The sequence below is a fragment of the Ochlerotatus camptorhynchus genome, unplaced genomic scaffold (assembly GCF_037179485.1).
Source record: "Ochlerotatus camptorhynchus isolate MF236.1 unplaced genomic scaffold, CSIRO-AGI_Acam_v1.1 ptg000128l, whole genome shotgun sequence".
NCBI classification, from domain to species: domain Eukaryota; kingdom Metazoa; phylum Arthropoda; class Insecta; order Diptera; family Culicidae; genus Ochlerotatus; species Ochlerotatus camptorhynchus.
This window is the reverse complement of record NW_027040618.1, coordinates 5059793-5086597: the sequence shown is the minus strand read 5'-3', so window position 1 is coordinate 5086597 and position 26805 is coordinate 5059793. Positions and strand designations below refer to the sequence as shown.

Sequence of the window (26805 nt, the reverse complement as noted above, 5' to 3'; positions counted from 1 at the left end):
ATTCAGCCCTCGCGCTGTGAAAGATGCTATGAAGAGCTTTTTTTCCGCCTCTGTAGGCATCGAAATCCCACTCCGCAGCTGTCAAAGTTCGTCGTTTTTCGTGTTCTCCATCTCACGCTGCTTTTCCGTCCGAGGAGGAAAACTCGCACTTCTCCACTGTTCGTCGCCCGAAAGACATTGTGCGTGAAAAAATAGTGAAGAACCTTTCTTTTTTATTATTTTCCCAGCAAATCCCACAACTAGCGATCCCGAAAAGTGAGTGAAAACATACCTCCCGTCGTTTCCCGTGTAGTGCTGTAGTGTACGTGTGTGTGGAAGGCAATTTGGACCGGAAGCCGATTTTAGCCGATCCCAAACTGGGCCCCAAAATTTTCACAATTCCCGAACCCCAATCAGGAGCACCAGCAGCAGCGGTAGCTGCAGCAGCAGACAGGGACAAGAATCTCGTGCTAGGAGAGCAAAAAAAAAAAGATCACGACGACGACAGCGACGGACCCGTGTTGAAATAAGAAACCTGATAGTGTTCCGAATGGCCCCAAGAAAGTAGGAAAATACAGAAAAAAACTGGCAGCGGTAGCAGTTTTTGGACTGCTTTTATTTGTATAAGGGAATTTTTACCACAGTGAAGACGGAATTTGTTGATCCAACACGTCTAGCCATAGAAGAGGTCTGAATAAGGCGAAGAAATTCGCGAACGTGGTCGTGATTGATTGCGTGGAAAGAATCTTCCTCGCTGCTTTCGATTAAGACCCAAGAGATCACAATGGAGGAGTCGTACCTAAAGGATTTGGAAACGGCTGCTCACATCATAATGGTAAGTTTTTTCTATTTTTCGAAAGAAGTTGGATTATATCCTCGGGAAAGTAGATTTAAGCAGATTTATAAGCTAAACAAATCATAAAACAAGAACATCGTTTTTCCCCCAAACTGCTAGCGCGTAACCAAAACAAAGCAACAAAATATTATTGATTTTTCCCGTGCAAGCAGAAGCTGTAGCAAAAGGGTATCCACCCACCCACTTATACACACATACAAAGTTAGTTAGCTAGCGAACCAACTACTGTTTGACGTCCACCTGCATTCACGCACGCACGATGCACAGCTGAAACGCACGCGGATGGCTGTTGACGTTGGTTGGTGTGTTTGTAGTACCTAGCTATCCTTACATGACTCTATTTTGCGATGCATCGTTTGATCGTGGTGCAACCTTGAGGGCAACCCGCAAGGTAATTTCTTTTGTTTCGCCGGGAGTGAGCGGGTGGATCTAAAGGCAAATGCGTTCAAAGTGCGACTCCTCAAATGTAAAATGCTCTTGCATGTTCGATTGCATTTTCAGTTCCAAACACGAACTGGTGGTTGTTTGCTTTTGGCGTATTTCGGGACTGTTTTCAGCTCTTTGTTGTAAGCGAGAATCTGAGATGCGAAGGTAAACGGATGGTTAAAAATAGGAACTTACTTGGCAAGGTCGTTCCGTTTTGTCTGTCTGTCAGAGTTGTGCGTCTCATCTCTTGTTCGAGTAAATAAAGATGAATAAATTGTGGAGATTCTTAATCGAACTTGGGATGATCTCGTAGATAAAATGCATGACACGTGGTAAGGGCTATCGATCTGTCCTTAAAATGTATTCCTAAGGGAGCTTGCATTAAGTATGTCACGCAAAATTCAAGGAAAATTAACCCCAACTCCCCCCTTTTGTCACGTTATTTCTATACCCTAATGTATAGTTGGTCACACATTTGTAAACCGACGTTAGGACGTTTTGCACTCCAGCGTGGATACCATACATACGTTGTTGATCCTTATGCATGCTTGGGACAATTCTTGCGCAACACGAGAAAAGGGCCTGTCATTGTTTATCGATTCTCTTGATCAATTTTCTCTTTCGCGACTAACCCGACTGCAAATGAATTTCCCATTCAGCGTGTTGTTTCAGGTGCAAGCTAACTGTCAAACTGTGCTTGCCGCTTTGCTTATGTTGCCGTGGTAAACCAAAGAGAAAGTCGTTGAAGAGAATCGATCAACGAGGATAGGCCCTTTTCAAATGTTACCCGAGAATTCACAAGTATGTGTTCTACGGATTGTTGTATTTGGCATATATCGCACCGTGTGTGTCTGTCTGGTACTATGGAATAATCATGGGTAGCTGGAGTGTGACCCGTTCTTAGACGCGATAGGATTCGTTGGTTTTTCCAGCAGGACTGATTGGACCATTTCAGCTTTGGGCTCAAGCATCTTGGATGATCGCTTTAACCCATGTTTTGATGTCGCCAGCTGGCGTTTCATTGGTATACAAACTTGACTCCCGACCGAGCTATTTCGCAGTGTCCGGGTAGCCAGGCAAATCGAAGGTTGTTATTGACCGCATTGTGTTTTATTGTTGTTTTACATCAACAGGCTGGATGAAGCCCCAATGATGTTTACCTTATCAACTGTAGTAAAAAAATACATTCAAGCTTGGTCATAACATAAAAAAAACATATATCTTATAGTCAGTTACTCCTGCCAGCTCCGCCGCCATGAGCCCCTGGGTGTGCCTCTGCTGCGATGTCCTGCCGGATTCCAATCCAGCGCTTGCTTGTCGAAGTGTGTGGCCAACCCACCTCCACTTTCGCTCTCGAATTTCTGTTGCTATCGGCTTCTGATGACATCGACGATAGAGCTCGGCATTCGAGATCCAGTTGTGAGGCCACCAGGCACGAATTATATACCGCAGGCATCGGTTGATGAAGACCTGCAGCTTTTGAGTGTTCTCCGCTGATACACACCACGTCTCGCTGGCGTATAACAACACAGATTTCACGTTCGAGTTGAAAATTCGGACTTTGGTGCGTTGACTTATCTGGTTGGATCTCCATACGTTTCGTAAACTCGCAAAGGCATCCCTAGCCTTCTTGATTCGTGCACCTATGTCGCTCTTGGTCTCGCCGTCCGATGCTATTTGGCTGCCCAAGATATTGGAAACTTTCGACCATCTCCTCTGCTTGCCCCGCTACCGTAAAGTTGGAAGGGTTGCCCGTGTTGATATCTAACGATTTGGTCTTGTTGACGTTGATGGTGAGACCCGCTGCAGAGGAGCGTTCGGCTAGGTCATTGAGCTCTGCATATCAGAGCGCCGTTGTGCTAGTAGAGCAACATCATCAGCCAAATCGAAGTCGTTGAGATGCTCCATGGTAATAGGCTGCCAAAGCAGCCCACGGTTCGGTACACGGTCAATTGCACCTACCATGATCTCGTCGATTACGATGAGAAACAGTAGCGGTGATAGTATACATCCTTGTCTCACATCAGCGACTACCCGGATAGGGTCGGACAAGGCTCCGTTATGCAGAACTCTGCACGTGAAAGCCTCATACTACGCTTCGATGAGGTTGACGATTTTATCCGGCACTCCCTTGCGTCTCAGGGCGCCCTACAGATTCTCGTGATTGAGACGGTCGAAAGCTTTTTCGTAGTCAATGAATACCAAATAAAGGGACTGCGAAGCGTGGTCCACACAAGATCTTCCGGCACGGAATCCTGCCTGCTGCCGTCGGAGAGTCGCGTCGATCTTCTCCTGTATCCGATTCAGGATAACTTTGCACAGAACTTTGAGAACTATACACAGTAACATGATGCCTCGCCAATTGTCGCACACAGCCAGACCCCCTTTCTTTGGAATCTTCACTAAGATTTTTTTTTTCTTTTTTTTTTTTTCTTTATTTTTGTGATTTTTAGCCGTAGGCTAGTTCATCACTAAGATGCCCTGCATCCAGTCGGCCGGAAAAGTCGCGGTGTCCCAGATATTACAGAATAGTTGATGCAACATTTGTGCGGATAGCATGGGGTCAGCTTTGAGCATCACTGCTGATATGCGATCGACCCCTGGAGCCTTGTTGGATTTCATGTTTCGGATAGCTGCAGTGATGGGGCCTCGGAATTGACGCGAGTGATGCGCCTCACCCTAGGCGGATCATGCCGAGATGTTGATGGCTGGTTGGCCGTCGAAACTTGAAGAAGTTGTTCGAAGTGCTCAAACCAGCGTTTCAGCTGGTCAGTGGGGTCGGTAAGCAATTGTCCAGTCGTGTCCTCCACTGGCATCCTCGGGTTCATCCTTGCTCCACTCAGGCGTCATGAGATATCGTAGAGGAGGCGTATATCGCCAGTGTTTACGGTTTTCTCCCCTTCGTCGACCAGGGAGTTCACCCACGCTCGCTTGTCCCGTCTGCAGCGCTTGACTTCCTTCTCTAGAGCCAAGTACCGTTGACGGGCTTCGTTCTTGGCTCCTCTGGTTCTCGCCCGCTCTATCGCGGCTTTTGCTTCTCTACGCTCCTCAATCTTCCGCTAGGTTTCATCTGTGATCCACTCTTTTCTCTGGGTGCGCAGCTCACCCAAGTTGTTCTCGCTTGTTTCTATAAAGGCATTCTTGATGGCCGTCCATTGTTCTTCTATGCTGCCACCTTCTGGAACGTCCGCAGCTCGAGTCTTAAGTTCTTCAACAAAAGACCTTTTTACCGCTGGATCTTCAAGTCGGCGTGTGTTGAACCGCCGCCCGAGTCTCTCGTCCCGTCGCTGGATCCGCGCCATGCGTAGGCGGATTTCGCCGATTAGAAGGTGATGGTCACACGCGATGTCGCCGCTGCGTTTATTCCGGACATCAAGAAGGCTCCGTCTCCATTTTCGACTGATGCAGATGTGGTCGATCTGATTTTCGGTATGTCCATCACGGGAAACCCACTTGACTTTGTGCACTGGCCGATGGGGGAAGAGCAAGCCCTCGATCACCATGTCGTTATTGCCACAAAATTCTGCAAACTGCTCACCATTCTCGCTCATTTCGGCGAGACCATGGCGTCCCATGATACGCTCATAGTCCGTGTTGTCGGAGCCGATCTTCGCATTAAAGTCGCCAGTGTAGATCTTGATGTCACCCTTTGGAACCTTATCCACAACGGCATTCAGTTGACTGTAAAAATTCTCCTTGTCCTGTAGCTCTGCAGCATCGGTTGGCGCATAACATTGGATTATGGTAAGGTTACGAACCCGTGTTCTAAATCTGGCAACGATTATCCTCTCATTAACAGGCTCCCACTTGATGAGCGCAGCACTTGCCTTGACGCTAAGTAGGAGACCAACTCCACGATGGCGGGGAGCGTTTTCACCTCGAATACCAGAGTATAGTAGTACCTGTCCTGACGGCAGTTTGTGTTCTCCAAAGTTTGGCCAACGAACTTCACTCAGTCCCAGGATTTCTAGCTTCATGCGTCGCGCCTCGTTGGCGAGTTTTGCCAGTTTACCCTGCTGGGATAACGTCAATACATTCCATGATCCAATTCGTGTCCGTTGCCTTGCGCTAAAAGTCGTTGCCGTTAAATCAGTTCGATATCTTTCTCCGTTGGTTTCTGTAACAATTGTAAAGGTTTCAGAGACAGTACGTGGTTGGCCTAAGGTCTCCTATCCGCCGTGATGGGGCTGCCATCTTAGGTGTAGCTTCCGGGGAAGAGCATATCTTATTCAGCCGCTGGATGCCAGTCAGACGCTGTTTGAGCCGCCCCTCCATGGTGAACAGACGCTCGGGTTGACGAAGCATTTCCTCTATCACCGTGCTATGGTTATCGCGCCAGTGTTCGCGTCGCACCTCCTCACTGTGCTATTGTCGAATTGACAACATCTCCCAGGCTACGCCAACCAGCTGTGTCCATGTTTCAGCTGGCAGTCTTTTGTGATCATATTACTCGTGGAGGCGTGAGGTAGGAACTTATCCACAGCTCGTTTACTTCCTTTTTTGTGAACGGGAAACATGTGCGCAAATTTCCAGCAAGATGGAAATATGCCACTGGAGAGAGACATTCGAAACAGGCGAAGAAGCGGAATTAACAAGCTAGCAATATGTCTCTTCAAAAATACAGATGGAACTCCATCAGGTCCAGGATTGAAGGATGACTTGAGCAGAGTCGCGGCCTTAGAAATCATATCAGCATTAACATCAATTGCACCCAGCGTTTGATCATTTACTAGAACGTTCCTGGCAGCCAGGTTAATATGGTCGTCAGTTAGTATCTCAGTTAGAAAATACACTGGCAAACTTTTCGGAAAAAAGGTGGCTTATATCGAAAACTACAAATCCATAAGACTGGCAACTGTTCCCTTCTCCCATACAAATGTCAAACGTCACTGATAACAGCGCCGCTGACAATCAAAGGTGGAACTTTGAAGCACAAGTGTTAGTGAGACTGCTCATTAACAGTGACTGTGTGTGTGTGACCTAATGTCACCGAAACGAATAATCATAACACGGTACTCGTTGTTGTTTTTGTTTTGCTCTACAAAATGTTACGGCAATTTGGATCCTAATCACTGCAAGCCGGTGGTTTTTCAACTCCAAACCGAAAACTGGTCATGGTGGATCAAGTAGAGGATTGAAACTCGAATCGATACCTAGTGAAAGTAATATTTACTTGTGTACGATGAACCGAAATATTGTTTACTTTGCCTGTTGGAAGCAATCAAATAAAAGGAATTGGCCACCTCCGTTGAGTGAACTGCCGTCATTCGAAAGCTGCTGAAAATTCAAGGATTCAAAAAGAAGAATGATCCGGTACCTACATCACGATCCAACGGAAGGCGTAGCAGGATCTAATGTTGGAGAAAATGAAAATGAAAGGTTGGAGGACTACGATCTCAAACGGTATATATTTCCATTTTAGATGTTGTCAGAACATGAAACCACCGGATAGTGATCCTCTGTATGCATTAACAATTCTTGGAATCGACCAACCCCTTCCAGTGAATGATAACAGTGTCTGATTGGCCAGTGACATTCAAATGGTCTGCGTGTACTGTGTCAAGTTGCCGAGCGTCACAACTTAACTCCCCCCGTTGTGGCCAGGTGCCAAAGCCATGCGGAATGGGCATGCATTTTACTAATGCACCTTACGAATCCCCATAAATGCATCACTAAGGGGCTTAGGAAAAGTGGAAGATAATTCTGAGATAGCAAATTAATGATCGAGGAAGGTCCCACCATCATTGTGAATGGCATCATTGCCATAGTTTTAATTTTCAAAACAAATTTACTTATCAATTTCAGCTGGAATTTTTAACTCGTTATCAGCATAAAGCAAAGAAAGAAACATTTCACTTTTTACGTCATAACAAAACCAATGATTGACAGCTAATTATTTCTACCTATGTGTGTGAATGCACTCGGTAGTTAACACACACCATCATACACAGGTTCCACTTTTGCTCAGAAGAGGCGTTGCCGTTACTCTCTCCTGATTTTTGGCAGAGTTGCCAGTCTTCTTGATTTGTAGTCTTCGCTTATATCCTGAACGGTGGCAGCAACTTCTCCGTTGAATTCCATAGACGATGGGAGGCCGGATTCCCTGCGTTGCTCGTTCACGTAGTTCCAACAAGATTTCGGGTGTAGCTTAAGTTTGCGCTGGATGCCCCGTTGGAAACTTGAAAAGCATGCACGACTGACTCGCTGGTACATGTGATTCAGCCTCACATAATGTTGTTTCAAAGGAAGCGTGCGATACTTCGTAAATCTTCTCAATGCTGCTCTCTTGATTGATTTCAACCTACGTAGCTCTCTCGTCTGCTAGGGAGGGTGAGACACTTGGTGCTGAGTTCGTTTCGGGACGTGTCTGTCAATGACATATGCCAAGACATGTGAAAAGGTTTGCGCTGAAGCCTCAACGTCATCTGGATCAAGAATGTTCTCCCATACCATGCTAGACAACACATCTATGATGCTAAGGAGGTCAGCTTTACCGAAGTCATAAGAAACCGTAGCAGGATAATCGTCGAAATCACGCACGAGTTTGTCCTCAACAGTGACAATTAGAGGAGGGTAATGTGGAACTAGCTTAGTTAGTGCACAAGGAGCCGAGGAAATTAATGGAGCCCTGTCCTGTGTGCCCACGAAGCAGAGGTCCAAACTACGATCATGTTCGTTAACTACATGGTTAATTTGAGAAAGCGTCGCTGCGCTGTAGTTGTCGAGAAGCTCCTGTGTGACATGTAGAGTTATCAGGATCTGGGTACAGGAATCCGCTATGAGATGGACTCCACGAAACTACAAAACTTCTTCAAGAGCAACCGTTGCTAGGCAGCAAGAAAAACAACCCGGTCTTCGCAACCAACTAAGGCAATCAAGTGCAAATGGGTGTACAAAACGAAACGTGATGCTGCTGGAGGAGTTCAACGGCACAAGGCGCGGCTGGTCATCAAAGGCTACTCACAGCGAAAGGGGGTAGACTACGATGAAACGTATGCTCCCGTTGTTCGCTATAGTTCGCTGCGATACCTTTTCACGCTGGCTGTCAAGCACGACCTCACGATCGACCAGCTGGATGCAGTGACGGTTTTCCTGCAGGGTGACCTCGACGAGGAAATATACATGAAACAGCCCCCATGCTTCGTTCACGGAAGAAGAAAGACCTAGGTGTGAAAGTTGAACAAGGCGTTCAGTCAAGTTTGGAACCACAAACTGGATGCTGCGATTTGGCCTGGTATCAACGCAATACGATCCTTGTGTCTACGTCTGCATTAAAAATGGCTAAATTCTTATTGTTGCTATTTATGTAGACGATTTAATGATATTCAGCAACGACGAGACATGGAAAAATATGCTGAAGCAACAGCTAAGCAACACTTTCCGGATGAAAGATCTGGTTTGCACCGGATCAAGAAGCCTACATCAAAACGATTTTGAAGCGGTGCAACATGGATCGGTGCAAATCAGTGAAGGTGAAGGTACCGATGAACACTAGCGAGAAACTTTCCAAGGATGCGAGCCCGAAGGATCACGAGGAATCTGCTGCTATGAAGGATGTTCCGTATCAGGAAGCTGTCGGGTGTCTTATGTATTTGGCGCAAAGCACTCGACCGGACATACTGTTCGCCGTGAATACCCTCAGCCGGTTCAACAATAATCCAGGTATCAAGCACTGGAATGCGGTGAAGCATGTTCTGCGTTACTTACGTGGAACCTCAAACTTGAAGTTGGTCTACAACAAGCATGCCGATTCAAGCATAATCGGCTACTGCGACGCGGATTGGGGATCCGATCCGGACGAACGTAAGTCAACCAGCGGCAACGTTTTCATGGCTCAAGGCGGTGCTATTTCGTGGTCATGCAAGAAGCAACCTACGGTGGCGCTATCGACGTGTGAGGCGGAATATATGTCCGTTTCGGCTGCGGTACAGGAAGCGTCCTGGTGGCGAGGGCTTTCTGTGCTATTCAACGAAGAAGGAGAAATGGAAATCCACTGCGACAACCAAAGCTGTATTGCAATCGCCAAGAGTGGTGGTTATAATCCTCGTACGAAGAATATCGACATACGCCATCACTACATCAGGGACGCTTTGGATCGTGGTGTGGTGAAACTGGTTTACTTTGGCACGGAGAAGCAGATCGCTGATGGACTAACCAAACCATAGCAGAGGACGAAGTTTGAAGAGAGCCGATGATGGGAATCTCTGCGGCTTGAGGAGGAGTGTTGAAGCGAAGCTGTTAGCAATCGAAGCAAGCCTTGACATTTATACTTAATTGTAAACGTCTTAAATAAAATTAGTTCTTCTCTAACCACTACCAAAGACAGACGTATTTAGCTACTATGCATACAATCTCCCTGAATCAGCCTAGGCGTAGTAATTTGTTCCTCGGCTTTATCAAGCAGTACCTAGTTCAATGTCCGGTATTCCTTGGCTGGGAAAGTAGAAACTGACTACAGAGACAGGAAAAAGAGTAGATATTCTGGAAGCTGCGATCAGAAGCTCAGTAGACACATATATCGGAGTAAAGGGCACCGATTAATGCATACCTTAAGCCGATGATTGGTACGTGTTTTTCCCTTTTTAAGCAACCAATTATATTGACCGCTGAGAGTCTTTTCCATGGCATCTATGTTGGTTCTATGGACTTTCTGTATTGCCAGTGCTATGGGAGGGTTGTCCCGTACCAGTGGCGTCGCTCTAACCTCAATCTAACTGTTCAACAACTCTCAAAACGTAAACAAACAAAACAATATGGGTTCAAATGGATACAAATCAGTGTCCTTTGAAACTGATTGGAATGTAAACATGACCCTAAATAACGTTTTCAAAGTTGTTGAACAGATAAGAAGTGAGGTTACGTGACGCCGCTGTCCAGTACCATCGTCTCCAAGTCGGTAAGATTATGAAAATATCCGTTCATGTTCCATTGAATGGTGATTCGCGTGTGATGATGAACTAGATTTGAGCTTGACACAGATTCTTGAGTAGATTCCGAGAATCTTGATTTTGATGGGCAGGAGATTGTTTCATGCATGCTATAGGTGGTGCCGATCCTGTTATTAGAGCTAGTAGAACTCGGTTGATTGCCCCACATAGGTCCGAAGAGATTGCGTTGTAATCGGTCGTATTCGGTTGCGTCCACCAAGGCGTGTAGGGGCAACGCAGATGGGAAATTATTTGTTAACGGTTGAACCATAGAGGTAACTTCGCCGGTGGAAGGAACGTGCATTGGCTTTACCTATATCTTGTTGCGGAATCCGTGATGTGGTCAACTCTGGCCTTTTCCGGTATGGATAAAGTTCTTCTATGATCCTCCGATCCAAGGGAATGGACAAGAGTGCCCTTGTCCGTCCATCTACTGCGGTCCTCAGGATGCCGGGGCGTAATTGTTTTTGTAAAAAATGGCTTTACCCGTTGATTTCTCGCATATTAAAGCTCACCTCTCCAAATTAACAATGCTAGCTGGTACAGGAAACATTCATCTACCTGTTCGTGTCAATAATTTTCGTTTGTGAGCTTTTATTTGCGAGAAATCGACGGCTAAAGCTTTTGTTTAGAAAATCAATTACACCCATTTGAAATGTTGACACTAAAATATTATTTTGTACAGCCTTGTGCACTGTTATTGGTGAGAATAATGACCACACAGAGAAGTTCCCTGGGCTTTGGCAAAACCTTGAGGTAGTTTAATTAGGCTACCAGGTCCCAGGGCTGATCTGGATCTTTACCACATTGGAAAGATGCACACTAGTGTTGCCAGATCAGTGTTGATGCTTACCAAAAGTGCATTTGAACCCGCTTATAAAAGCATATTAACAGATTAATCATCACCGTACATTGTTTATTGCTCTGTACTAATAAATAAATGATTAAGCACAGCATTTGATATTTTAGTAGAAATGCTGGATTTAGTCGTAGTGGAAATCATTTGTTTTTTAATCCATCCTTTATTGAAATGGATTTATTTCTATAGGTATGCACGTTTGGAAAGTATCATCACAAAGATTCTGCACTCGGTCTACAGCTTGTGGGTGGGAAGCGTTGTGTTTGTTTTTGTTTTTTTTATCTATTTATAGAGTCAATTCTTAGAAATATGAAGCGAAAGACAAATCAAGCATTAAGCACAAGACCTTCAAGAAAACTAACAACACGAAGTCTGGAAATGGCAATGTTTCATTCAAAATGTCAAGTATTTCAAGAATATCGGGTGAGACCAATCGGACCGAGCGCTCTTTCGGTCATCTGGAAGGGTTGTGTACGAGGAGCGATTTTAATCCCCCCAGTTTTGAAGATATTCCGGAGCGAGGATCCATTATGTCAGAGGAAGGATAGAAGTGGCATATCCAGAAACACAATACAATACACAACAAGAGAAGGAAGAAGGATTAAAGGTAAACAGGGAGTACATGGGAACGTCGAAAACTGTAAGTATACTCCGATCTATTCTAGTACTCTTGTATAACACCTATTGTAAACCGGCTAGATCGTAGGCGTCGTCACCGGGACGCATAGTCATGTGAAGATTGCCAGATCCGTGACCACTCATGATAAAGCACACAATTGCTTTGAAACACCCGCATGAACGATATCCATAAGGAATGCCTAACAACCTATTCGGGTTATCATTCCAACAATATGTGGTACGGTGGCACGATTTGTGATATCGTTCATGTATGGTGCTCCCCCCACCCTTTAGGGTCGCTGACGCTCATTGTACGCTCTTTCGTTCTTCGGTTGATTAAATGGATGACGGAGTTTGACGTCACACTCCTTCAGACGTTTAGGCGGCGGGTGGGCGAGAGGGATGGCTGTTCAGTACACGGAGACAATTTTACAAATGTATTTCTAATAGGTAAATCACAGTTTAAAACTCACCAAAAATCTCTAGCAATCTCTTTTAATTTCTTTTTCATTGACGGTGTGATGTAATCGATACGCTATGTGACGGGAGCGTAAACTAAACGAGGCCATTTTTCAATGATACGATAATAACTTATGCGCTTTTCACACAAAACCTACCCAACCCTTTCCTTTCTACAATCCCTGAGCAGCTGGTTTACCATAAGTATACCTCGCAGAACTTTTTTAACCCCCATGGGTAAAGATGCTGTGTTGCTCACTCCTCTCCCCTTCCCTGGTGTATTATGGATGGTGTGAATATTCACATCGGTGACATGGCCCTGACCTCCTTGTAAATCATAAAATGAAAATGAAAATGAAAATGAAAATGAATAATGACCACACAGAGAAGTTTAAATCCTTACTGTGCTACCATCAATATTACTACGTCGGTTACAACCTTATGAAGAGCTTAGTAATAAAATTAAGAGCAAAACGACCATTTCTAGCGCGACTGAATTAAATCCACAATGCCTTTAAAAAACACATATTTTCGACTTTAATTCATCGCCATTCTTTTTCCACTTTCACAGGCCCCACCAACGGTGGTCAGCAAGGAGCAGCGGCAACAGTCGGAAAGCATCTTCATGAACTTCCGCAAAACCAAATCCCCATACGTCCTGTGCCAGACCATCCTGGAGAAATCCGTCGTCGATTTGGTACTGTTCGAGGCTGCCGACGTCCTGAAGAAGGCCGTCATTGCCGAATGGAAGTACATTCCCGATCACGACAAAGCATCCCTGCGTCAGTATCTGCTGAACTACATCATTCAACGGGACATTCCAGTATTCATTCGGGACAAACTGCTCCAGGTGGTAGCGATCATGATAAAACGTGCCAGCCTGGAGGATGTCGGTGCCGAGCGGGGTCAAATTATTGAAGAGACGAAGAAGATGCTCACTTCCGGTGACGTGAAGCAGCAAATCCTAAGCTGCAGCATCATATTGGCCATATTGGAAGAGTACTGCAACATAGTTCGATCGGACGATACCGGTCTGACGACGTACGAACACTTCCGGGCAAAGAAGCAATTCGAGGATTCGGATTTGCTCAAGGTCTTCGTCATGACACTGCAATCGATGGAAGAGTTGATTAAAATGTTCGATGCTAGCAATTCGATGCATTTGTATCTGTTCAAGCAGATGCTTTCGGTAATGGAAACTATACTGACGTGGGGATTTTTGCTGCCCAAGTTGCAAATTGTACGAGTCCTGCAGCCCTCGCTATCGAAGAAAATTATCGATACGTCGGAAACGGTGACCAAAGCTTTGCATGCACCACCGTTGCGATTGCATGTCCAGTGGAAAAATATTATCTTCGAGCCGAAGCTGTTGGAGATATTCTTCTACATATACTGGAAGACGAGAGATAACGAAGAACTGCAACCGAAAGCGCTGATCTGTATCCTGCAGTTATCCACGTTAAAAGGACCGATCATTACCGAAAACAAGGACGAAAGCATGACCTACTTGGTGAACTACTTAACGCATTTTCTTTCCATGCTTTCCACGTAAGTCGTAGGGGAACTATCCCGGAAACCTTGATGCTAACATTTTGTATTTCTTCGACAGAATCGAAATCAAAGAGAAGGAAGCGTACAGCTTTTCGCTCATCCTGCGAAAATTACTCCAACTTCTTCCCCGTGCTGAAATCAAAGGGCTACCGAATAACCTGTTCGAGGCATTCATGCAGCAAACTCTGACGTTGACGTTGAAGTTCATCGAGCTCTCAGCGATGGAGGAAGCTGTGAGTCCGTTTTAAATTTGAGTGCGAAACATTTTCTCTATGATAGATTCTATTTTGCAGATGTCTCCCGACGAAACGGTCTACATCGACGCACTGGGTAACCTGCTGGAGATTTGGCTGCACATTCTGAACGACAAGGAAAACTATCCCGTCGAAGTGATGGTGCCCTTTATAACGCAAATGTTTGAGAAGTATATTCAGTACCACCTGGCCGCACCGGATGGAATGCGTGGTGTTGGGCGTGACGGGGAGGCAATCGATGAGATTGCAGAATTCGAAGAATCCGACCGGGAACGCTTCAAGGAGCAACTGATCATCATCGGATACTTTGGGAGAGAAATTCTGTCTCATTCCTTACCTTTGCTGTCGAAACTGCTGGAAGACCGTACCCGCAGCTTGGGAACGCAGCTCCATATGCTTCATTCGACTAAAACAATGAGCGTTAGCAGTTCGAAAACGTTGGTAAACTTGTTCGAGGACATTCACTGGATCTTGCTTATTACCGGACATGTGTTGGCTCTGGAAGCGGACGGGGAGTCGGCGATGATTCCGTCGGAGATTCTGCATATTTGCAATCAACATATTGTTAACAATGTGACAGACGTCAACAATAGTTTGAAGTTGTTGGCTTCTCCCAATCAGGACATCCAGGAGATCCCAAATGCCGAGGTCAATGCAGATCCGGTGATTCGGCTGATTGCCGCTGGCTTCCGATTGTGCGAGTTGGAGAAAAGTGCCATCGAAGTTCGGATGTATCAGTTCCTAAGTCCCGAGTTGAGCACCACGTTGGTTTGGTTCCTGCGGCGTTGGTCCGATGCATATTTGATGCCACTGAAAGAGGATACGGTTAGTGCGACCTTCAAGCAAGCGTTCGGAGCTGGATCACACGGATCGGTGTGGGTGATAAATTATTTGCTAAATAAGATTTGTACGAATGCGCAATTTCTGCGTTCCGAACAGTCCGTTATTGAGGAAACTTGCGAACTGTTCCTAGTGCTTCTGAGCCGGAAACAACGGTGTCAAGCGATCTTCAATTCGGAATTCTTCCGGTCGATCTGCGACCTGAAGAGTGTGGACCTGCCGGTGTCAATCAAGCGGAAACTGCTGAAAGGTTTTGTGATGGTTGCTGCCAGCGTGGAGAGCGATGAGTTGCGAGCTGACTATCTGGGGAAGATTTTGTTGCCCATCGAAGAGAAGTATGTTTGGATTGTCGTAGCGCCGTACGAAGATGCTCGCAGCTAACGAGCCGTTGTTGGTTTATGTTACAGGTACAAAATGTTGATCTCACATCAAAATTTCCAATCCGTCTATCAGAATGAGGATGTCAAGCTGAAGGTGATTGAAATCCTGGAGGGACTAATCGGTTGTGTGCAGGGTGCTTACTCGAACTCGCTGACGATCATTTTTGCTAAAATCCAAGGAATATGCAAAGAGCTTCCGACATTCCTGGATCTGTATCGTAATTATATGGTAAGTTAGGAATCCGGCATTTTTTTTTCAGGGTGTTAGAGATCAGTGACTTTCTATGAATATTGCACTACGGAATGAGATGACTGACTATCATGTTTGTTTGTAGAAACGGGAAATTGCAAAACATAAACAGGTCGGTTTCGGCTTAACTTGTAATCGAGTATAGCTGAACGTCACGCAGAAGAAGGGATTTCAAATTCAACTAAAATATAGTTGACACACAGGTTATTATAATTTCACTGTTGATTCAACAATATTTATTAGCGGCGCCGGTGGTGTAGTGGTAAGCGTGATTGCCTCTCACCCCAAAATGTTTGGATTCAATCCCAGTCGGCACCGTCGGAATTTTCTGAGGTATAAAATCTCTGATCACGCCTTACTTCCGAAGGGGAAGTAAAGCCGTAGGTCCCCGGTCCATGAGTTTGATGGCTCGATAGGTAGGGTCCAGGTGTGGGAGCTGCCTTCCTGGAGTCGGGAGAATTGGTACTCCAGTACAGAAAACAAGATCGACGGAGAACAAATCAAAAATAAAAACAATATTTATTGCTGCAATAATCGTACAATAGTTGTGGAGGCGAACCAGCCTCAGGCTGAAAGCCCCCTTAATAAAGATAAATCAATCAATCAATCGTACAATATGTTTGAATCAATAAATAAAATATAGGTTATCGAATTTAAAATAAATTTCTGTTCGTAGTGGAAAAGAAAATCATGCGATGCAATCACTGAAATCCCTCAACCATAAATGGAAGATTTTTAGTGTGATGGCCTCAAAGACAAGTGCTTTTTTGTCATTAGGAGAAGCACCTAGTTTCTGCAATAAAAAGCATCAGTCAACATACCAAGCATAACAAAGCCTATACTAGCGCGTTGTATGAACATTTACACTCATTGTTCTCAAAACAAAAGAAGTCCTCCTAACGAATCCATTTTATATGCGTAGAACGAAGAAAAACCTAGAAAAATCAATGGCGTTTCAATACGTTATTACGACGGAATTGAAACTCGTAGAACGAATTTGGAATCAAGAAACAGTGTTAGATTTCTAACAATATCTCAATAATGTGCGACTCTATCAAATCCAACGGTACGTATAGAAAAGTAAATAAATTATAGTAGAATCAATCCATGTTTGGGTTCATATCCGTTCCAAAAAGAGAGGTTAAGTGCGGGTTGTGCTTAGTATGACGGAAATTAGATCAAAAACCCTACTAGGTAAAATTGCTCGAAACAACAGCTGTATTTTCTCATTTGTTTACGTTTTTAAGTAGGAGAGTTAAAAGTGAGGTAACCCGACGCCACTGTTTATGGGTCCAAATATGGCCGTCATGATGGTTGATATTCCCTGTCACTTCATGTTTCCTAAAGCCAGGGCTGGTAGCAGGTCACTTTTTAGTGACTTGGTCACTATTTTGAAGCCAGTCACTAAAAAGTCACTTTTTACACCAAAAAGTCACTATTTCCCTAAAAATAGTCACTAAAGTCACTTTTTCACTACTAAAATAGAGTGACATTTAAAAATATCAACGAAATGTTTAAATTAGGTACATTGCACTAAGAAAGTCTACAGTAGTTTTAACAAATTGTTAAAAAATTTAAAATTTTAACCAGGGTGACCAGTGAACCGCAAATTTTAAAACACCAGGAAAACTATTGGTAAATGCCTTCAATTTCGATTAAAAATCGGGGAAAATATACCTTCTTTCCCAGAAAATAGGTGGTAAACCTTGGAAACTTTCCAAAGGTATTTGTCTGTGATTCAAGGATGATTAAGAACTTTAAAAAATCCAAAGTAAATTTTAGAGAATTTTAAAGGATTCTAGGGATGACACCAAGATATATCAGAGAAGAATACCAAAGTACCGACTACAAAAGTCTCATGTAAAATTAAGTGCTCTGAACCGATTTCTTCATCTCCGCTTAAATCTTAACTTCGATTAAATCACTTTACGAGCAAACGTTCTCCCTTGATCTTTTTTCGTGTACTTTTTGCTCTGACCATTATCAATAAACTTTCAAACCCATTTGGAGCCATCCTCATAAAGCTCCGAAATCCTTTACCTTTCCTGTATCTTTCAGTTTTAAGGTGTCCAAAAAGATCAAGCAACAGAGCTCACAGTTATGGAATACAATTTCTGAAGTATGAATTTGACATGATGGCTGACCTGAAAAAAAACTCCACGACCTTCTGAGGATCAAGATCCGACGGAAGCAAGAAATCATAAGGCTATCGCAAAAAAAAAAAATGATTGATTGCAAACCTTGACGAACCCCTGCAGAAACCAGATTGCAGTTGAAACGAAGCGATAAGCGGTGCTAGTATCCTCATCACTTATTAGGAAATAATTGGATTCCTAATGCACCTGATGATGGGTACCCGAGCGGAGTTGTGCTTCATCGGTGGATATCTTTCGAGGTTTAAAGACACATCACTGGCTACACACGAGAAGAGTGCGAAGATATGTTCAAGGAATTAGAGTTGGTTCATCAATGGAGCCCGATTGCCTGTTGTTGTATGTGGCGAAGAGGACCGGATGTGCGTTTCAGGATTCCTACTGAAAATTTTCGGATGGCTGTGGCGTGGTCTGCTCGGAAACAAGGTGCGGTGGCGATGTCATCTACTGAAAATCTCTGGTTTCTTCATCGTTTTAAAAACTATACAAGTCAATTACGATTAGAAGTAAGCGACTGAAAGGGGGTAATAGTAAAATTAAATCAAAATAGCGATTGACTTACTGGAAATGTCGAAAAAAAAGGTAGAAGAAGAAACAACGAACATTTTATGGGACCCGTACAAGAGGCCGAATCACAAAAGGCCGAAGCTCAAAAGGCCAAAAATATTCTAAGGTACCACAAAAGGCCGAAAATCGAAAAGGCCAAACCAAAAAGGCCGAAAACCAACATTTGTTTATTTGTTATGTTTGCATCAACAGACTAGAAATAGTCCCAATGATGTGTTGTAAAAAAAAATACAGATTATACAGACTACATATACTACAGTTACAAACGAAAATAACTTGGAATGCATTGTCAAGTTACTAAAAATGTATAAGTCTAAAATTTTATACTTAGCTGTTGGGCGTCAAGCGCCTTCGGTCAGCAAAAAAGGCAGAGAATCTTCGGCGAAGCATTTTCCTTTGCAAGTGAAAATCGAACATCGACGCTACTCGGTTGAATACTCGCTGCAAGCCGTAAATAGCGCTCCCTAAGCTATAATTAGTTTGAAGAAGTGGAAGTCTAAGCATAAGATTGTTGCGTAGTGATCACTTGTTCACTTGTTGCAGAATTGCTTCGCAGTCTCTGTAAGGCTCTGAAAACATTTCTTCGTATACGTAAGGGCTCGACATTGATCAATTGGCAGCGATTTTTGTAGCTTGTAAGACGAAATGGGTATCTGCAAGGTAGCGCGAAGCGAAGAAAACGTCGTTGCACAGATTCAATTCGCTCGGCCCCATTATTGTAGTTCGGGTTTCGGACTGCAGAGCAGTATTCCAACGTAGATCGTACGAGAGAGCAATAAAGCGATTTCAAGCAGTAAATGTCTGTTAAGTTCTTAGTAATCTTGGAGACAAATTCAAGAGTTCTGGACGCTTTGTCGACGACATACTATATATGGTGTGAGTATGTCAGCTTTGAGTCTAGAAAAACGCCTAAGTCTTTCACGCAATGCACCCCCCTCCCCTTGGCTAGTTTTTTAACCTGGACGTTGGTGGGCGGGCCTAATCTTATGCTTCATAGTGGAGCGTTGGAGACGGTTGGCTTAGGTCCGGCATCGTTGGCTCATGCCGTGACAGAATAGCGTCATGAGCATGCGATGAGGATTACTGAGCTCCCCTCTCTGATGAACCATTGCATAAGAGAACCAAAGTTCTAGCCTGAAGTGATAGTATCACACTTGTTACTCCTTTATTTGAAAGCCGCGTTGTATTACGCTTACGTATAGGCACTGACGTTGGGTGCGATACTGGCGGGTTTTGCCGCAAATCACTCTTATTTTTTTACGCAGATAAATTATTTGGGTTTGCAAGTGAATTATACCATAGAGATAGAGGTAGCTCTAAGACCACTGGGTCCCGAAGAAAATCATTATTATTTTTGGCTCACTCAGTACCAGAACAACGGTCCCAAGCAGTCCCAAGCTATTTCACTCACCCCTGCATGTTCTGCATGAATCCACACACCCCTGATGTTATCTGTCAAACTTTCATAGCGAATCAAAACAAACATAGTGTAGTAATAGAATTTCAACTAGAATAGGGTACGTTAATCGTTTGCTTGGGACCAATAGGCTACTAAAGTGGTGAGCCAATTTAAAATCGTTAGTTTCGTATTGATTGTTGATTATACTATTGAAATATTTCAGAAAGTCCCCACAGTGCTCCTTCGACTTGCGTGACAAGCTTTCGTTGTTGTTTTCATTGAGGTATTACTCAGGGCACAATGTTAAACGCCATTTTTGTACATGGTATTGCAACTAATCTTATATGTGCTTCATTTTGATTTGGGAGAAATGTTTGAACTATGGCTCGAGATTTCCACTGTGGTGCGCTTCTATTGTGACATAACCATACGTAATTTTGTGGGACGACATAGTGGAAACGTGTGAGCGTAGTTGGAGCATTTACCCTATATAATTTAAAATCAGCTAGGAAACTAACTTCAAAATGAAGCATTTTAGTCACTTGAAGGTGTCACCTGGGACGAACTAATATATATTAAATACACTGGAGTCGCTTTTTACGCGGGTGATACGTCCCGCGTAAAAAAAAAACCGTGTAAATTCCGGAATCCGCGTAAAAAAAAACCGCGTAAATTCCGAAATCCGCTTAAAAAAACCGCGTAAAAAAGACCGTGTAAAAAAACCGCGTAAAAAAAGACCGTGTAAAAAAACCGCGTAAAAAGCGACTCTAGTGTATAATGATAAACCGCGTAAATTCTGATATCCGCGTAAAAAAAAAAGGGCGTAAAAAAAACCGCGTAAATTTCGGAATCCGCGTAAAAAACCGCGTAAATTCCGAAATCCGCGTAAAAAAAACCGCGTAAAAAAAACCGTGTAAAAAAACCACGTAAAAAGCGACTCCAGTGTATAGGTCAAATTAAAAAACAACTTGAAACACGTTAAATTTCAGATTACGTTCACAAGTGCAGGTACTTACGTAAAACTACATAATTCGTATAAATGTAAGTAAATCATCAATCACTCAACGAATCGATTACGTAAGTAAATATACTTCCAACTAATTAAAAATGGAAAATTACATCAAATTGAGTCGCCAACTAATTCAGTTGAAACTAAACTGTTGACAATTGAAAGCATAGTTAACTTTAACATAATTTTGATAAAACAATCATTTCAACCAGTTCACTTTAAAACAAACAAGTATGAAAGGAGGTTGCTTAGAATAAAGATAAAAGTAATAAGCGCAATATTAAACGACATTAAATTTGAATCTGATACGGTAGGCCATATAACAGAGTCGATAGCCATTGCAAATCAACCATCTCTACCTGCTTATTTTCCTAACTTTCACTATTATTGCTGTTACTCTGACTATCCCCTATGTTCAACAGCTTTCCTTACTATCCGGTATCGTAAACAGGATTCATTTGACCCCTGTGGTTATTATTCTGTGATGCCAAATCTATACCTCTACCCTGGTGCAGTATGGACAGCGATTTTTCGGTGGTGACTTGGCCCTATGACCCCCTTCTGTGCTTGAAAATGAAAATGAAAATGAAAGTCTTTCACGCAATGCACCCGTTCGATAGTCGTGCCTAGTAGTTTGTAATTGAAAATAATCGGTTGTTTCTTGCGTGAGAAAGTAATGAGTGTACACTTAGCTGGGTTGACCACCAGTCGGTTTCTGATTTTGGAGAGAACGGCAGTCGGCGAGTGAGCGGATGCGCAGAAAAACTTTCAGATCGGTAGTTGTTTACGTCACGTTTGCTTCCCTTTTTACGAACAGGAAATATATCCGCAGACTTCCAGCAAGACGGAAAGATGCCACTGGAAAGAGAGAGGTGGAGTATGCGGCGCAGTGGATCTAAAAGACAAGTGATGTTCCTTTTAAGAATAATCGACGGAACACCATCCGGTCCAGCCTTAGCTGAAGTCTTAAGTTTAGATGCTGCTCTATAAAACGTATTTGTAGTGGCTTCGACCATGCTGAGCGTTTGGTTGACCAAAGGAAAATTACTGGCCGCGGAAGTAATGAGATTAGCGGAGAGTTGCTCATTTTCAAACGCACTAGAAAATTTGGCTGAGAACAGGTTGATTGCCAGCAGTTTCACCATTAAAAATCATGGAAGAGGGTAAGCCGACTTCCCTGCGTTGCTCATTTACGAAGTTCCAGAAGGATTTCGGGTGTGATTTTAGCCGCCGTTGAAGGCTCCTTTGATAGCGTTGAAAACAGAGACGACTTAACCGCAGTGTGCGGAGTTTAGTGAATCTTCTGAAAGCAGCCTTCTTAGTTCTTTTCAACGAGCGAAGATCTTTCGTCATCCACGGGACGCGAGAGTCGAAATGGATGATCTTTTTGGAAACGTGTCTGTCAATGACATATGCCAAGACGTGAGAAAAGGTTTGTGCAGCAATGTTGACGTCTACAGGATCTAGAATATGCTCCCAATCTAGGTTAGGCTCATGGACTGCGATGGTCAGCTCTTCGGAAGTCATATGACACAGCGTTTGGAGTGCTGGTAAAACAATGGACAATATTATTTTCGATCACGATAACTAAAGCAGGGTGATGATGCACTTCCTTGACTAAAGGTTCGGGTGCCGTAGAGAGGAAAGGAGCTGTATCACGAGCACTCACAAAGCAGAGATCCAGGGTGCGGTTGTTTTCATTCAACAGGCCATTGATTTGTGGCATGATTGCGGTACTATAACTGTCCAGGAGCTGGATGGTTCCTACGTGGAAAGATGAACGCTCGTGATCAGGACAAAAGAAACCACTGTGGGTTGGAGTCCATGCAATGTCCGGTAGGTTAAAATCGCCAAGAACAATAACTTCGTCGGAAGGGCCTGCTTTGTCTGAAGCGACCAATACGGATCGACAATGTGCGTCAATAAGCTCCAAGTCACGGGTTCGATCTGGAAAGATGTACACTGCACAGAGAAGGAAATGACGATCACCAAGTTGAATAGCCACCCACACTTGTTCAACCGGGTTCCAGGAATCGTTTGGATGGGTTTTAAATTAATTTTATCAAAGTGGTTTGAAAACCGCTATATCGTTATCAGCCATATTAGACTCAGTTTGAAATCAGTTCAGTAAATTCAGTTTAATGGAGAAATTCCCTGGTGTACTCAGCACACACAGCAACTTAAATTGAATCAAATTAACTCAAAATTCGCATTCCACACTGATTGCCAATCTTCCTTTCCAGCTAATCGTCGAGCTCATCCTGGAGCTGGTGTGTGAAATCGTCTCCAACATCGCCAATGCATCATCGGAGAAGGCCATCCGGACGGCCATCCTGGAGTGCTGCTTCTCCGTGATTCGAATCTACGTGAAAAATAACACCAACCGAGTGGCGCTCGACAAGGACAGCGATCCGGTCGATTTGATTCTCATCCTCAAGCTGATCAACAACCTGACGTCGAAGTTGCTCTTTTCGGACGACTTTGCCGGCTCGGACGAAACCAATGCCCAGACGTCGGAGATTTGCATTTTCGGCATCACGCACATCGTGCCGCTGATAACGATCGATCTGATCAAGTATCCGGATCTCTGCCTGCAGTACTACAGTACAATTACTTCCTTCATCGAGGAAAAGTCGCATATTGTGAGAAAGTTTTTTAATTGAAATTTGAAATGGGCATTTTTTTTAACTAGAATATTGCCGTTTCTAGATTCCTACCTTGCATCCGGACCTGCTGAAACAGCTGCTCGGGTCGATCGAGCTTGGCCTAAGTTCCTTCACGTCGGAGATTGAGTGCAGGTGTTTGGAGTTCCTGGAGATCTACGCCAACAGTGTGTACTTCAATCAGGACCCGCAGGCGCCGATGGCACAGCTGCTGCTTCCTTTCCTCAAGCTGATGCTGGACATGATCTTCGGCCAGAAGATCGACCTGAATAACACGATGGACTGGTACCGGACGGTGTTTGTGTTGATCTGTTGCTTCCCGGAGCATTTCAAGGAATTGCTGCACAACTTCCTCAGCGAGCAGTTCGATTCGGAGGCAAGCATGGGTAAGGACCTGGCGGCCAGTAGCATGGCTCTGGTGAACAATATCGAGTTTGTGAACAATCGGTTGACCAAGTCGAAGTTTGTCGATAAGTTCGACAAGTTTGTCACGTTGGTTAGCACGATGGTGAAGAAGTAAGCTACAGTAAAGCGTGTTTCAGTTCTACGTAGGCTACGACCGGTAAGTTGGAAAACAGTTCTGTTGTTTCTTGTTATTAGTGATTAAACCTAGTTGTTATTCGTTGTTTTTTTTTTTTGAAGAGACAATGAACGGTGTAGCTTGACGTCAGGCAGATTATCACCAAGTGAAATTGGAATTAGAAATTTTTTTTTTTTGACAAATTCACACCGTAATCGCTTTCTATAGATTACTTTTACAAATACACGAACAGGAAGAATTGAGTGAAAAGCATTTTCATCTGAAAGTGATATGATTCGACAAACATACAGTGTATCGCACAATTGAGCGTACATCTGAGTGAACAATGTTGTAAAACACTGTGCATAGATAGATTTTTGAAATCTTGGTTGGTGGTTGAACAACTGTTTATTGATTTATCGGACTTGGACTTTATTGACAGAGCCGATATGAAGTTAGAGCAATTTGAGTAAAACGCTCGATTTGCATTTTTTTTTTCGTAGTGGGCAGATTTTAGTAAAAATTGTGTTATTTTAAAGATATTTATTATGACTTCAATAGAGCAAAATTTCAAAAATTCGGTGCAGTGTATTTCAAGAAAAAGTAGTTTTTTGAGAAAAGGCGTTTTTCTAACTTTTTACTCACTCAACCAAATAAGCCACACCGATAAATGTTTGATGAGCCAGCAGCTAAAATTTCAGAAATCTGTCTTTTTAAATTGTGCTGTTTTCCTAAAATTTATGGACAGCCGTACGCTCAATTTTGCGATACACTGTAGATCAAATGACACAATGAACGTGAATGACCTATTAGGAATAAATGGTAACACCAACAGTCAGATCGATGGGTATCGGATGATTCTACTTAGATTAAATAGGAAAACTTTTCTACATTTTGAAGGCTGTTTTGTGTCTTCTCTCTGTTGTACTGTTCTAAGTTACTTTTTTTATGGCCGTCTCTTTGAATGTTTGCAACGTTTCTTCGGAAAGCGCCGGAAGTGTTTTGTATAGATGGTGAACGATCGTGATCGTGTAAAACTATTGTAGATAGGAACGTGTACTTAGATAGGGATAACAATTGGAGCAGGTATTTTCATCTTTGCGCAAATTTCCGTTTCGAACGTCTGTGTTTATGAGGAATGAAATTTTTGGCAGGAAATCCGGTAATACTTTCCACTCTTAAGTAGAGAACTATACATAGTTGTTCAAACAATTCCATGGCCTTTCTCCTGTTGATAGAATTGATCTTACTCTTATTGAACGTAATCTGTCGAAATTGGACATCTTTCTCTGGAGCACTATTCCCAGCTTATGGCATACAACCACAACACAACAATCACTTACAAAATTGTACGTTTACTCTTTTTTCTGTTAACGTGAAGATCCCCTGTAGGAAAAGCGGAAGCTCTCGTGTGGTACGATTAAGTAACGAAAAAAAAAATGCATTCTCACACTATAAACATTAATCGGAAAATCAACAAACGAGGTGGACTAGAAAACAATGTTTTGAGGTCGAATTTTACACGCACTTTTTGCATCAACTTTTTATTAACAGTATCAAAGTAGAAAGAATCAAAGTGAAAAAAAAAAACTATATATTTATACAGATGTACCAAAATGACGACACACACACGTATAGTTATTTGAGTGGATGAGTAATTTTAGGATATGTAGCGTTTTGGAATGAACGTAGAGGTGAAGTTGTTTTTTTTTTCTTCTGTAAACGAAATTGGTATGAACTTTGTGGAAAATTTTCGATTATTTATTCACTTTATTATACGCTTCGCTGTTGAAGAGAAATCGATCGAACACTAGAATATTTTACCTTATGATTATTGAATTAAGCGTTGCTATTTATAACATAGGATCAGATTTTTACCATCGTTATGTGAACAAAGACTTACCGCTAATAAATATATTTACATTCATGTGTGCATTCGCGTAGTAGTCATTGCGTGGCATCTCATCCATTGGTTGACCCCGAAGGTGCCACTTTCAGGGTCATAATCTCATTCAGTAGAATGTTTTCGCAATCCATAGTAACATGCACATACTTCATGACAAAACGCGAAATATTGTTTTCCAAATTCACTACCGCACTCCGTAGAGAAATTAATAACGTCGTTGTGAAAATACATTGAACATTCATCATCTCAGAATTGTTTATCCATGTAAATAATATTCATAACCATTTATATCGGCCATAATGCATGTGTTTTAGTTATATCATATTTTTGTAAAAGCTTAGCAAATCCCTCCCCCGGAGAAATGCAAATCACTTAAACCGATGAGCTAGGGAAAATTCAAGAAATAACACTTGACAAATTTAAAATTTGTTGATAAAACACTGTAATATTGGTAGAAGCAAGAATAGAAGCAGACCATTACCTTTTTCCGACACACTCTTAACAACAATCAAATATACACTATAATACACCTACATGCATACACAAACCCACTCTCTCTTTCGTAGAATAGCCGATAAGTTTTAAATCCGAAATCAGGGGCCTCATTGGGGAAGTCAAAACGAAGCGTTTTTCGTATGAACGCTTGTATGAAAAAGTCGATTCGGCTTGGTTCCATAATGTGACGCCAGATTTGACCACAGATAGATTCGACGCGCGTATATACAACAAAATGGATACTTAACGAGGGAAAACATTGCAGTCCTATTTGCGCGAGCAAAGTTGCTCATTTATAGATATATATCAAAAATAAAACAAAAAGAAAGCAGTAATTACTATTACACATTGAATCAAAGATATTAATTCTTGAGTGGAGCCATTTTGCGAACAAGTCACAAGACACACACACACACACATAGCGCGCGTACACAAGCATCATGGTAGCACAGAGAAAGCTAGCGAAATCGGTTCCCGTGTTTGCCAATAAAAAGCGGATCCTGTTAAGAATGAATAGAAGACGATGCTAACGGGAATCGACGTATCTATTTACTTTCCAAAAGTACAAAATAACCATTAACGTGGGGAGAAATTAAAGCAAACTAAAACAAAGTGAGGAGAAAATTTGGAGAGCGATGAGTCACAGATATTAGCTAAGCGATTTTAAATTTATCTTTCCGAAAAGTGATACTGA

At 43.0% G+C, this 26805-nt stretch overlaps 2 protein-coding genes across 3 annotated transcripts in view; one reads left to right on the top strand and one right to left on the bottom strand.

The window, feature by feature from the left end:
* Positions 1-26805, bottom strand: part of rib (ribbon) — an 81509-nt gene that overhangs the window by 12396 nt on the left and 42308 nt on the right. Inside the window, exons 4-5 of the mRNA XM_065220491.1 lie at positions 13064-13232; positions 12780-13004 (exon numbers count right to left, since the gene is read on the bottom strand). Of these exons, the coding sequence (XP_065076563.1) occupies positions 12780-13004; positions 13064-13232 (394 nt within the window). The remainder of the gene's footprint in view (positions 1-12779; positions 13005-13063; positions 13233-26805) is intronic.
* LOC135700105 (exportin-4-like) lies at positions 112-26805 on the top strand. 2 transcript variants are annotated; one of them, XM_065220497.1, is made up of 8 exons: positions 112-814; positions 12696-13672; positions 13734-13908; positions 13969-15104; positions 15177-15378; positions 22771-23169; positions 23237-23752; positions 23833-26805. In XM_065220497.1, exons 1-7 carry the CDS (start codon positions 764-766, stop codon positions 23708-23710), a joined length of 3414 nt encoding a protein of 1137 aa, XP_065076569.1. In that variant the 5' UTR covers positions 112-763; the 3' UTR covers positions 23711-23752; positions 23833-26805. The 2 variants fall into 2 exon arrangements, with proteins under 2 accessions (XP_065076569.1, XP_065076568.1); XM_065220496.1 differs by having other exon boundaries at positions 23237-26805.